Here is a 12,826-nt window from a genome sequence, read left to right on the forward strand (position 1 = left end):
GAAGCATCTACCCTAGAGATAGGAATTGCACAAGGGATAGTTTGCTTCATTTTTAAAGAGTCATTAGTATCATTAATGCTCTCAAATTTTAATTTAAGCTCTTCATGCTCCTTGCTAAGCAATTTGAATTTGCACATCAAATCTTCAAAATTTGTAGCAAGAGAAGCATTTAGATCTTTCAGAGCACTAAGGTTTTTGATTTCCTTCGATTGCTTCTTAATGACTTTTTGGTGCTCATGAACAAGGTCAAGAAGTTCATCAATTGAAGGAGAGTCGGAGTCATCATCACTTACATCGCTATCCATACCTTTGGCCATAAAGCAAGTGTTGGATGATGATCCCATGCGGGTGGTGAATTTCTTGTTTGATTCATCACTTGAACTTGCACTTGATTCTTCACCACCGCTTACCCATTCACCAAATATGGCATATGATTCATGCTTGGGCTTCTTCTGCTTCTTTTACTTGTTCTTCTTGAACTTCTTATCAACCTTCATAAGTTGATGGTGATGCCCATCTTTGAGAAAGACTATATATCCTATTTAGTTGATTTTCTTCAAGCATTTGTTCATCTTCTTTACTTGCTTGTAGAGGTTGGGGTGCATTGGCTCTTTTTCATCATTTGAGGAGTTTCTTGCATCCTCTTCTTCCTCATCACTTGAGCTACCTTTGATGGTCATCTTCTTCAACTTCTTGAGTTGTTTGCATGTAAGTGCGCTATGGGTTGGTGAAGAAGATGACGTCTTTGTCTTGATGTCATTACGTAGCTCATGGGCAATCACCTTGTTGAGGACTTGATTTGGTGTCATCGTGTCGAGCTCTTTTTCATATAGAATTTTGGTCACCAAATCATAGTCCGGCCTTCGGAGTGAGTGAAGGACCTTTCGAATGAGTTCTAAATCTTCAATTTGCTTCACATCTAAGGAATTTATTTCATTCACAAGAGTGTTCAAACGTAAGTACATAGATTCGGCATTCTTATCATCAAGTTGTTTAAAGCTATTAAGCTTATCAATGAGAACATGATATCTTTCATTGGCAACATCCTCCGTGCCCTCATGGTTCTCAATGATAGTCTTCCATAGCTTTTTAGCATTTTCACATGAAAAAACACGATTGAACACACTGTCACTAAGAGAAGACAAGATTATGCATTTAGCGGTGACATCATATTGCTTCTGTTGTTGACCATTATTTTTTATGCCCACACTCACAACTCTCCAAACATTTAGTCCCATTGCTTGGAGATGGGCTTGCATTAACACCTTCCATCGTTGGAAGCCCGTGCCGTCGAACCGTGGAGCGGGGCTAAAAGGATCCATCTTTTCCCCCTAAGAGCTAACTCACAAGGCGGTGAAGTCTACCGATCTAATGAGTCGGTAAACACAAATTGCCAATGAAACTGACTTTTTTGTGAGAGAAGTGAGTCCCGGCTCTGATACCAATTGAAAACGATCGGGTGCTCTAGCCTAAGAGGGGGAGGGGGTGAATTAGGCACTATTAAAACCTAAACCTATGGCTCCAACTAGTTTGCACAAAACTTAAATTAATTAAAGCTATCTAGATGTGCAACTACGGTTCACCTTAGTGTGAAAACCTCATCCCAAAAGAGTTTTGCAACCTATAGCCAATTCTAGCAAGATACTACACTAAGAAAGTAAAGGCACACAAGTTGCAATATGAAATACGGAAGCTTAATGAGATGGATGAGAGGAAATGAACTCTCGACACGAGGATTTATCCCGTGGTTCGGATTACCACAAAGGCGCCCCTACCTCCACGTTGTTGAAGCACTCACGAAGAGTATCGCTCCCCAGCAATCAAGTCTCTTCCGTGAACACAATCACGGTCACCTTGATCCCGATCTTCACTAAGGGAGATTGCCCACGAAGGAGGGGTCTCCGTCCCCCGCACAATGTCGTCGACGCCGCTCCATACCAAGCCAGAGGGTCGTTGACTTGCTGGCGAGCCACCAAAGCTCCAAAGATGGCCGGCGCACCAAGATAAAATGATGGTTCACTCTAGAACCACAACACAAGGATCTAAACTTTGCTTGATCACTCACTCAAGAGCTAACCTAGCACTAACACTCACAAAACTTGTGCTAAGGACTAAGAATTTGATCTTTATACTCTTGGATGGCTTGGAGGTGTTCTTGGGTGTGAGTGGGATGTCCAGCAACTCCAGCAATCTTCAAATGGCCGGAGGAACACATATATATAGGCCACCAACTCAAGAGAGCCGTTACTAGCCGTTGGCTAGTTTTCTGCGTAAGCATCGAAACATTCGACCATAGGGCATCGGTTCTTCCGGTCACTCACAGCAACTGAAATAGCCGTTGGCTTCCTGACACAGTTGTAGCACCTTCATGGACCATCGGTTGAACCGATGCTTAGGCGTCGGTCCTTCCGGTGACACTTGATCCGCAGATAGCCGTTGCTCCTTGCTGACGTCATTACACCGACGCTTGCTCCAATGGGCCATCGGTTCATCCGGTGCCGAAGGACTAGTTGCTGTACGCTTGACAACGTCTCTGGAACATAGTACATTGAATGCACCGATGCTTCTCTTGACACCGTCGGTTCAACCGGTGCTTCATATTTTTCTTCACTTGATCTCCAGAGGCGCTCAGTCTTGCACCAAAGCCAGGCCATCGGATCTTCCGACAACCATCGGATGCACCGATGCTATAGGCATCGGTTCTTCCGGTGCTCCTGTTTTCTGCAGAACTCATCCAATTCAGCGTTTCTTTGAGTTCTTTCTTCGTGTATTACTTTGCATGGCCTTTTTACTTCATCCCTGAGATCTAGAAATGTTCACTTAACAAAACTATTAGTCCCATTGATTGCATTGTCATACGATCACCAAAATCACTCGAAATTATATAAATGGTGCCATATTCGTTACATTAATTAGTTTCGATCTGTGTAGAGGCTGCATATGGCCCGCAAGGCATGACACCTGATGCCATCAGGAAGGCATTCCTGGCCACAGAGCAAGGATTCATCTCACTCGTTTCAGACCAATGGGAAACCAGGCCAAGCCTCGCTACCGTGGGACCATGCTGCCTTGTTGGTATCATTCACCAGAGGACTCTCTTCATCACCAACCTTGGGGACTCCAGAGCTGTTCTTGGGAAAGTCAGCCCCAATGGGGAGCTTGTCGCAGAGCAACTATGCAGGGAGCACAATGTCAGCGATGAGGGTATCAGGCAGGAGCTCATTGCTGAACATCCTGATGATCCGCATATTGTTTTACTTAAGAATAATGTCTGGAGAGTGAGAGGCATCATACAGGCCGGTCTTATCTTAATGTTTAATTTTGTGTTGCAATACTTGAATTGTATATATTCAGTGCTTACGCAGTGATTGATGATGCAGGTGTCGAGATCAATAGGTGACGCGTACTTGAAATACGCGCAATATAACAAGGAACCAATCCCTGCAAAGTTTAGGCTTCATACACCATTCACCAAACCTTTATTGAGTGCTAACCCATCTATTGTATCTCATTGTATTCAACCAAGTGACCAATTCGTCATATTTGCGTCAGATGGTTTGTGGGAATTCTTGAGTAACCAGGAAGCCGTTGAGATTGTTCAAAAACATCAACGTGTAAGCTTCCACTTGCCTGTTCATTCTTCATTGCATCCAGCTTGTTTATGTGATGCTTCTTAGTTTTCGGGCATTCAGCTGCTGTCTGCCCTGATATAATCTAAAATCAATCAATCAATCGGCGATCGGCGAAATGTTTCTGCCAGAACAATAACCATAAAATACGTGCATTAACTCTTTATGCCTCGGACACATTGTAACAATAAGGAAACCTAATGCATTACGGGTTTTTCTTTGCATTAAGAAAAAATGAGTAGCTGGTAGTTGTTAGTTTTTGAAACTACCAGACCAGCATCTTATTGCTTGGACTAGATGCAGGAGATACTGTTGGGTTTCCCCTATTTCTTGGTCAATGAACATTGTCACTTTTTATTTCCTTATCTTCTGGTGGCAGTCTTATAAAATCGGTGAACCTTTATCCCATCATCAACAATAGTGGAAACTGGGGGTGTCTGAAATTATCGTTAACAACTTCATTCAGTTTGTGATATTTATTGTCTAGTGATGCAATGCGTACTGATGAACTATTCTAGGTCCATGCAAATAGAGAAATGCTGTTTCTTACATGGAAGAAACACCAATCATGTATTATTTTTTCAAGCTCTAGGGATTTATTACTTACTGCAGTGATTTTGTTTAGCACACTGAATCTTAATGACTCATGCCTGCATTTGCTGCTATCGCCATACAAATTATATTGCTGAATATATATGCTATGGGTAAAGCTGACAAAAAGTAAACTTAACAATAATTGAAGGTAAATTCCCTTCTCCAGACCCTAAACCCAATGTGTGGCACACAGGCTACGCTTTAAGGAAGGCAGGCCTTCAGCTTCTGTTGTACATGCTATAAAGTAACAGCAACACTGCTGACAATCTGATATGGCTTTGTAACTGTACATCGTAATGAGCATAGTAAATTTTGTTCACTTGGATATAGTATCATTTTGGTTTTTCCAATTGATGACTGCCATACTTGATACTTGGTGTTGTTTTATTCAGTGGGGAGCAGTGCGGAAATATGAAATGCGTTACTCGGACCTCAAGAAGGTCGTCAGGGGGGTTCGCAGGCATTTCCATGACGATATTACTGTCATCGTCTTGTTTTTTAATCATCCAGTACAAACCCTTTCCATAAGGTGCCCCACAAGGAGGAACGTGGCCGTGGGGTGCTCTTGGAGCGGCACGTGAGCCTGCTGCTTATGTATAAACAAATTAGTGTTTAGTTGACATGTTCGATTAGCATTCATGGGGCGGAACTATAGTGATGCATAATTGCATAGGTATTCCCGGGAAAAATATCAACCATATATGAAGTATACATGTATATTTGTACTAGGGATGCCTTTATATTATGCTGGGTTAAATCGTCTATTTTTTAAGCTACAACCAGCCCAGCTCGTCCGCCCGTCTGGGCACGCTTCGCATGTACGACGGAGGGAGACGCGACCTGTCTTTTGCTGGGCCGCGGCTTTGGCCTGGGATGGATAGAAATTAGGGTCACTTTGCGGGCGCGCCTAGAATACGCCCTGAACTTCATGTATCCAACTTGTTTCTTTCTTTTGAATGAAACAGGGGAAAAACTCTTTCCTCTAAAAAAATTTAGGGCCACTTTGGGCTGTGCTGTAAAAACTAAAGAGCACTACTATTTCCTCTAAACAGCCTTGGAAATGGAAGCAGAGACTGAGCTGAGCATCAGACAGACTAGTATAACTCTGACAAAAAAAAAAATCCGAGAACAGAAAACGAGCAGAAACAAGCAGGTTCAGAGGCACCAGACCAAGCGGCTCGCAGACAAAGAAAGAGCCATTCCTTTGCTGGACATATCGAGAAACAGAGACAGGGAAGTTCGGTGTGGAGCTTCGACACACAAATTAACCATGGCTTGAACTAAAAGCTAAATTTAACAGGCGTCGACTCTATTTTTTCATGCATCAGAAGCAAGGTACAACCGTACAAGCAAAACCAGCAACATCTATTCTTGTTATAACCGACAAGAGATGAAAATATGGTAACTACAACTAACGTTACTTTGCAAAATCGTTCACCACTCCTCTCTCCCCGACGGCGGCGCCGTTCTACCCTGGGGCTGCGTCCGCCGGCCGCTCCAAGGCGAACCGCTGGGCGGACGCCAGCCCCATCTCCTACTCCGTCTCGCCAGACATCTCACCAACGCCCTACCTCGACGCCGTTCGTCGGCCCCCCTCCCCGGTCCCGGCTCGCCTGGACCGCCAGGTTCGCCCCGCTGTCGTGATGGAGAGGGCGCCGGCGCCCCGGGCCGGCACGGCCGTCCCCAAGCGGCGGTCGCATCGCCGTGGGAAGAGAACCACCGAGCTGCTGATCGGCCTGCCCCACCGCGGCGCGCCTCCGAGGCGGGTGCCTCGAGGTCAGTGCGGTTGCCAGCCTCCTGCTGGGCCAGCGGCCAGCCGCGGCCGGCGGGCGTCCGCCCCGCGCATCCCCATCCACCAGCGGCTCGGGAAACGGGTCGAGCCTGCGGGGCAGCCGGCTCGCCGGCGCAGGTTCTCGCCTCCGGACGCCGACGGATGGCGAGAGGTGCTCCCTCGGGTCGACGGCGACCAGGCCGCTGCGGCGGCGAGCCGTCGCCACTCGCCTCCCACGCCCCGTCGTCGGCTACCTACGGAGCTCGATGGCAGGTGCCTCAACTGCCTGTCCTACGACCACCGCGTGGCCACGTGCAGGTTGCCGACACGGTGCCTTCGTTGCCATGGGTTCCGGCACCTTGCTCGGGATTGCAAGCGGCCGCGATCCTTCCCGACCGGCAGCTCTGCTGCCGGGGTTGTCCCCTCCAGCTCCGCGCGGCGCTTAGTGCGCACGCGCCGGCGGTCGCGCAGCCCTGGCACCCCGCGCGGCGCGGGCTCCGAACCAACACTCCCGCCACCAATCTCTCGGGGGCAGTCCCCCTCGCCGCAGCCGTCCCCCGTGTCCTTCGACGTGGCGGTCCCCTCTGCTCCGCCGGAAGGGCGATGCCGCGGGGAAGCATGCTACATCGACTTCTCCGATGACATGGCGGCTGAGGAGGACCGTCTCCGCTTCGCCGTCGTGGCCCTGGCTGGCAACGCCTCTCAGACCGTCTCCCTGGAGGCGTTCTCTGCTGCCGTCCGGTGCTCCACCGACGTGGAGATCGGCTGCTTGGTTCGGCCGTTCTACCCAGAGAACTTCATCATCCTCTGTGGGTGCCAGGCTGTGCGCGACCGTCTGCTCGCCGCCGGTCGGACACCGGTTGGGGGAACCATGATGGTTTTCCGGCCATGGACGCGCCTGGCACATGCTTCGTCGACCATCCTTCAGATTCGGGTACAGGTCGAGCTCGAGGGTGTCCCGCCTCACGCCTGGAGCCTCGACACCGCGAGCAAGCTGCTCGCCCCGTCGTGCTGGGTGGAGAAGATCGATGCTGCGACTGCGTCCAAGACGGACCGTGCGTCGTTCAAGCTCACTGCCTGGACATCCGATCCTCTCTCCATACCCACGTCCAGACCTCTACACATCGCGGAGCCGGAACCGCCTATCGACCATGCTGATCCGGGGCTCCAACTGACTTTCGGCAACCTGCCAAGGTACCTGCGCCGGAAGAAGACCTTGGCCTACGAGGTCCTCATCCACATCAGGAGCACCGCCGACTTCACCCCTCGTTCGTCGTCAACCTCTCCATCTCCGCTCTTCTCCAATGGCGACAGCGGGCACGATGGAGATCCTGATCGTGACTACGGCGAGTCGTACGGTTCCGGGCCTCTGCTACAGGGCTTCGCGGTCCGTCGCGGCGTGGCAGATGACGCGTTCAGCGGGGTCATTCTCCGCCGCGGTGGTTACTGCTCGGACGGCGCCGCCTCGCTTGGGGTCGCTGGCGACACCCATGTGGCGGCGTCGGCGCCCAGTCGGCTGGTTGGTTCCGGCATGCCAGCTGCTCCGGCGCCGGTCGCCTGTATAACAGCTGCGGCCGGCGAGACCGCCGCCACGGCGACCTCCAGTCAATTCGGAGATGCGGCCGTGGCCCCACTTCTTGGGATTCTGCCGACTTCGTCTGCTTTGGGCCAGGGTGCTGACCTGAGCCCTGCCTGGCAGACGGGAAGGCACTTTTCTGAAAAGGAAGGTGCCGTTGGAGCCGCACTACCACCAACGACCACTCCGGAGGCGACACCTCCCCCTGCCGTGCCCTGTCCTACTCCCGACGAGGGGGCAGGCGCACCAGTGGTGGACCCCTACGCCGATCCAGCGGTTGTCTGCTTCCTGGCAACTGCTGTCGATCCGGGGGCGACGGCGACCGACCCGATGCTTCTCGCACCGGACATCTGCTTCGGGGGGCACACGGGTTTGGCGACACAGGCGGACCGGGACACGACTGCATCGCCCTCCTACGAGCCGGTCGTGGTGGTTCACGTGCCGCCAGCCTCCCCGCTCGCCCCGGATGCCGACACATGTGCGACGCAGGTGGCCATGGGGATGACGCTGCCCACGGTGACCCCTCCGGAAGCGGGGGCACCAGCTGCCCCCGTGCTCCTCTCCGACGAGGACGCGGCGGACGCTGCTTGCCCCTCCACTTCTGTGCAGCCGACTGTTGCGGATGCTGCGGCCAGCGCGGAGCTCGAGCGCTTTACCGCTAGCGTGCTGCGCCAAGTCTCTACGCCGCTGGCTCCTAAACCGTCGCGCCAGCGGACTCCGGCGCCGCCAGCTACTGACAAGCCCAAGCGAAGCTCCAGGCTTGCGAGCACTGCTCTTGCAAAGGTGCCGGCGGCCAAACGTGGAGAAGTGATCCTGATGCGCCGCTTCGAGCTCCTGGCGGACAATGCTCCTGTCTGTGACAGCGCCAGACGTGCCTACAGCAACGTCTACCAGAGCGGCTTGACGCGTTCTCATGCCGAGGCCATCAAGGAGATATGCCCTTCGAGGAGGACAACGTCGACGCGCGGATCGGCAAGCATCCCCGCCTAGATCCTTGCCCTAGCTCCCGGTTGTGATCGTCCATGGATAATCTAAACATTTTGTCCTGGAACGTCCGCGGGTTAAACTCTCGTGCCCGTTGCGACGATACGAGGTTGTTGGTAGAGGACTGCCGGGCTTCTATCGTTTGTCTCCAGGAGACGAAGCTTGATGTTGTAACCAACGCTTTCATGCTACGGTTGCTGGGAGTCCAGTTCACGGACTTCGCTTATCTCCCCGCTTCCGATACTCGAGGTGGAATTCTAATTGCCGCTCGCCAGGGAGCCGCCTCCATCTCCGACGTACACGTTGGCTGTTTCTCGCTGACAGTGCGTGTGCAAACTCCGGGTGATGAGGACCCGTGGTGGTTGACCTCGGTCTACGGACCACAGACCGACAACGAAAAACAGCTGTTCATGGAGGAGCTGCAAGCTATCCGCGGTGCCTGCGCTGGGCAGTGGGCCGTTGTAGGTGATTTCAACTTGATCCTCTCTGAAGCTGACAAGAACAACGCCAGAGTTAACCGCAGGAACATGCGGCTCTTCCGACGGACCATTAACCAGCTGGAGTTGCAAGATCTCCACCTGCATGTACGATCTTACACCTGGAGTAATGATCGTCTCCATCCCACGCTGGTCAAGCTCGACCGCGCGGTTGTTTCGCTTGACTGGGAGGAGCGTTTCTCTTCCTGCTTCCTTCAAGCTCTGGCCTCCGAGTGTTCCGATCACTCTCCCCTGTTGCTGCAAACGAACGCTGCATTCACGAGGAAACCAAGATTTCATTTTGAAATCTTTTGGCCAAAATTCGACGGGTTCATGGAGGCAGTCTCCCGTGGATGGAAATGCCCGGACACCGTTCATGACCCGTTCCGGCGGCTCGATGAATTTTTCCGGCGCACGGCCCGGGAACTCCAAAGCTGGTCAGCCAAGCAAGTCGGGCACATAAAAACCCAACTGCTTGTCGCCAGGGAGGTGATACTCCGGTTGGAGCAAGAGCAGGATCGCCGCCAGTTGTCGGAGCTGGAAGCCGATCTGCGCAAGGAGCTCAAGCAGCAATGTCTTGGTCTGGCTTCCCTGGAACGCACCATCGCGCGTCAAAGAGCCAGGGTTCGAGAACTACGTGAGGGCGACGCAAACACCAGGTATTTCCATCTGAAAGCTCGGGATCGGCACAGGCGGAAATTCATCGTCAACCTTAGGAATGGTGACGAGATTGCTTTTTCTCATGATGAGAAAGCTGATGTCCTACATAAGTACTTCTCGAGCATCATGGGCAGGGAGGAGATCAGGGAGGCCTCCATCAACCTCGACACCCTAAACTTGCCCGCGCTGGACCTATCTGGTCTTGATGCACCTTTCTCAGAGGAGGAGGTTTGGGCGGCAGTCAGGGACATGCCTTCCGACAGAGCGCCCGGTCCAGACGGGTTTACTGGCGCCTTCTACCAAACCGCCTGGCCAATCATCCGTAGCGACATCATGTGGGCTGTCAACTCCTTTCACTCCTCGGCACGTTCAAGCTTTCGTTGTCTAAACAATGCCTTGCTAGTTCTCCTCCCGAAGATCCCTGTGCCGAAGGAAGCAAGAGATTACAGGCCCATCACTCTTGTTCACAGCTTCGCCAAACTTCTCTCCAAACTACTAGCAAATCGGTTGTCAGCCTCGCTGCCTCGGCTGGTTGGGGACAATCAAAGCGCTTTTATCCGAGGCCGTTCCATATTGGACAATTTCAAATATGTGCAACGAGCCTCAGTCATGCTACGAAGGAAGAAGATACCGAAAGCACTGGTAAAGTTGGACATTTCCAAAGCTTTCGATACGTTGTCCTGGCCATTCCTCCTTGAGGTCCTTCAAGCCCGAGGGTTCAGTAACTGTTGGTGCTCCTGGATTGCCACTTTACTCTCCACTGCCTCCTCCAAGGTTCTACTGAATGGTTCTCCCGGACAACCAATCCAGCACTGCCGTGGTGTGCGGCAGGGGGACCCTTATCCCCCATGTTGTTCATCATCGCCATGGACGTCCTCGACCGACTCTTTCGGAAAGCTCTAGCTGAAAACATTCTGCAGCCGTGTGGCACCGAGGCAATCAAGCATTCCTGCAGCTTCTATGCAGATGACGTGATACTATTTGCCACACCTACGGCGTGAGAGGGACGGGCCATCGCCAGGCTGCTCGACATCTTTGGCAAGGCTTCCGGCTTGCATGCCAACTTGCTCAAGTGCTCGATCACGCCAATCTTCGGCGAGGCAACCTGCTTCACCGAGCTGCAGTGCGAACTGCCATGCCAAATCCAGCACTTTCCAACAAAGTACTTGGGGGCGCCGCTGTCTGTCAAGTCCCTACCCAAATCGGCTATCCGGCCGGTCATCGAGAAGGTGGCTTCTAAGCTTACACCTTGGCATGGCACTCTGATGAACAAAAGCGGTCGTCTCATCATCGTCAAGTCCGTGGCTTCGGCGGTCCCTATCTATTTGATCATGGCGAACTTCTTGCCAGCATGGGCAATCGAGGAGATCGACGCCATCCGCCGTAACTTTCTCTGGGCCGGCGGGGATCAATCGGCCAGAGGGAAATCCATGGTTGCTTGGCCTATCGTCTGCCGCTCTGTCTCGGCGGGAGGACTGGGAGTGCTTGATTTTCGCCTTGCCAACACGGCGCTTCAGACTCGCTGGCTCTGGTTACAGAGAACCGACCACGAGCGTGCTTGGTCAGAGCTAGACATCCCAGTCTCTGCGGAAGTACAAGCTTTCTTCAGAGCCTCAGTCCTTGCTGTGCTTGGGAACGGTGAATCCATCCGTTTCTGGTCTGACAGCTGGTTAGATGGAGCTTCCTTCGTCTGCTTGGCCCCCAACCTACTGAAACTTGTTCGAACCAGACCTAGAAATGCTAGGACGGTGGCACAGGCCATCGCCAACCGTCGCTGGATTCAGGACATCACTGGAACCATGACCGAGCCGGCTCTGCAGGAGTACAACTTACTCTGGGATCGCCTGGAACGCATCACCTTGCGGCCAGATGTCGCGGACACATTTGTCTGGAGGTGGACTGCCTCAGGCACATACTCTGCGCGCTCTGTGTACAAGGCCCTTCAGCTCGGGTCCTCCTCACTCCCCGGGCACAAACTCATTTGGAAAGCCTGGGCCCCCCTCAAAGTGAAATTCTTTCTTTGGTTGGCCTTCTTGGGCAGGTTGTGGACGGCTGAACGCCGTTTCCGTCATGGCCTTCAAGCGGATGCCACCTGCAGGCTGTGCGACCAGGACGAGGAGACCTGCGACCACCTTCTGTTCCGCTGCTCTTTCTCCCGTCAGGTTTGGTGGGAATTTCTGCGCAGACTTAGCTTGCAGAACATCACTCCACAAGCCGGCATGTCCATCTCCGAGTGGTGGGCACATCTCCGCAGACAACTCCCGATGCAAAAGCGGAAGGGGTTCGACTCCTTGTTCGCTTTGATCTCCTGGCAGCTGTGGAAGGGGCGTAATGCTCGCACCTTCCGCAACGATAACCAGCAAACTCTCATGGTTTGTCGCTTGATCAAGTTCGAGGGAGACAATTGGATTGCCGCGGGCGCTACAAACTTAGGTTGTCTCTTTTGCGAGGAGTAGCCTTTCGGTCTTACTGTAGTCCCCGGTCGCTCTTTTCTGTAATATAGTGTTCGGTATTTGGGGCCGGCGTGTTTCACACGACCGCGCGTTGATGTAATTTGAAACTATTTTCCTTCTTAATACAAAAATGCGCAGCTCTCCTGCGTATTCGAGAAAAAAAAAATATAATGCCTTCACCAGTTTGAAAGTTCTGAATGAAACTGAAAGGCCAATTCAAACCCATCGGATCAGCGGGGCAAGTAGAACCTAACTAATAGAAAGAGTAGAGTTGCTGAGTTTTCTGAAGCCATCTGAACAAAAAGAAGACAAGCTGATTCTCAAGACACTGTAGCCGAAGTATTCAGACTTCTGATTTCTGAAGGGATGAATTGTGAAGTTGTTGTCAGAAGTTCTGCTCCCGTATTCCTCTATGGTCCTTGTGCATCAACATCTGGGTACACTAACGCCTCAGCATCTGAAATCGCAACGGAATAAGTAAAAGAATGAGTTCATTTTTGTGAATAACGAAAGAGAGCAAACGATCAGTTACAAGATCAAAATTATTGGCTGACAAGTAGAACTAATGATTTGAGCTTTGATGAATAACGAAGGAGAGCAAACAATCAGTTACAAGATCAAAATTATTGGCTAACAAGTGCAACAACTGAATTTTCTGGAGTGAAGATCAGACTATTGGCAGT

General features: G+C 51.8%; 1 protein-coding gene across 1 annotated transcript; it reads left to right on the forward strand.

Annotated features, from left to right (window-relative positions):
• Positions 1 to 2,923: 2,923 nt before the first annotated feature.
• On the forward strand, positions 2,924 to 3,677 carry LOC120669046 (probable protein phosphatase 2C 36). Its single transcript, XM_039948872.1, has 2 exons — positions 2,924 to 3,296; positions 3,381 to 3,677. Exons 1-2 carry the CDS (start codon positions 2,955 to 2,957, stop codon positions 3,675 to 3,677), a joined length of 639 nt encoding a protein of 212 aa, XP_039804806.1. The 5' UTR covers positions 2,924 to 2,954.
• The last annotated feature ends 9,149 nt before the right edge of the window (positions 3,678 to 12,826 follow it).

This window comes from Panicum virgatum, chromosome 4N, assembly GCF_016808335.1.
Source record: "Panicum virgatum strain AP13 chromosome 4N, P.virgatum_v5, whole genome shotgun sequence".
In the NCBI taxonomy this organism is placed as follows: domain Eukaryota; kingdom Viridiplantae; phylum Streptophyta; class Magnoliopsida; order Poales; family Poaceae; genus Panicum; species Panicum virgatum.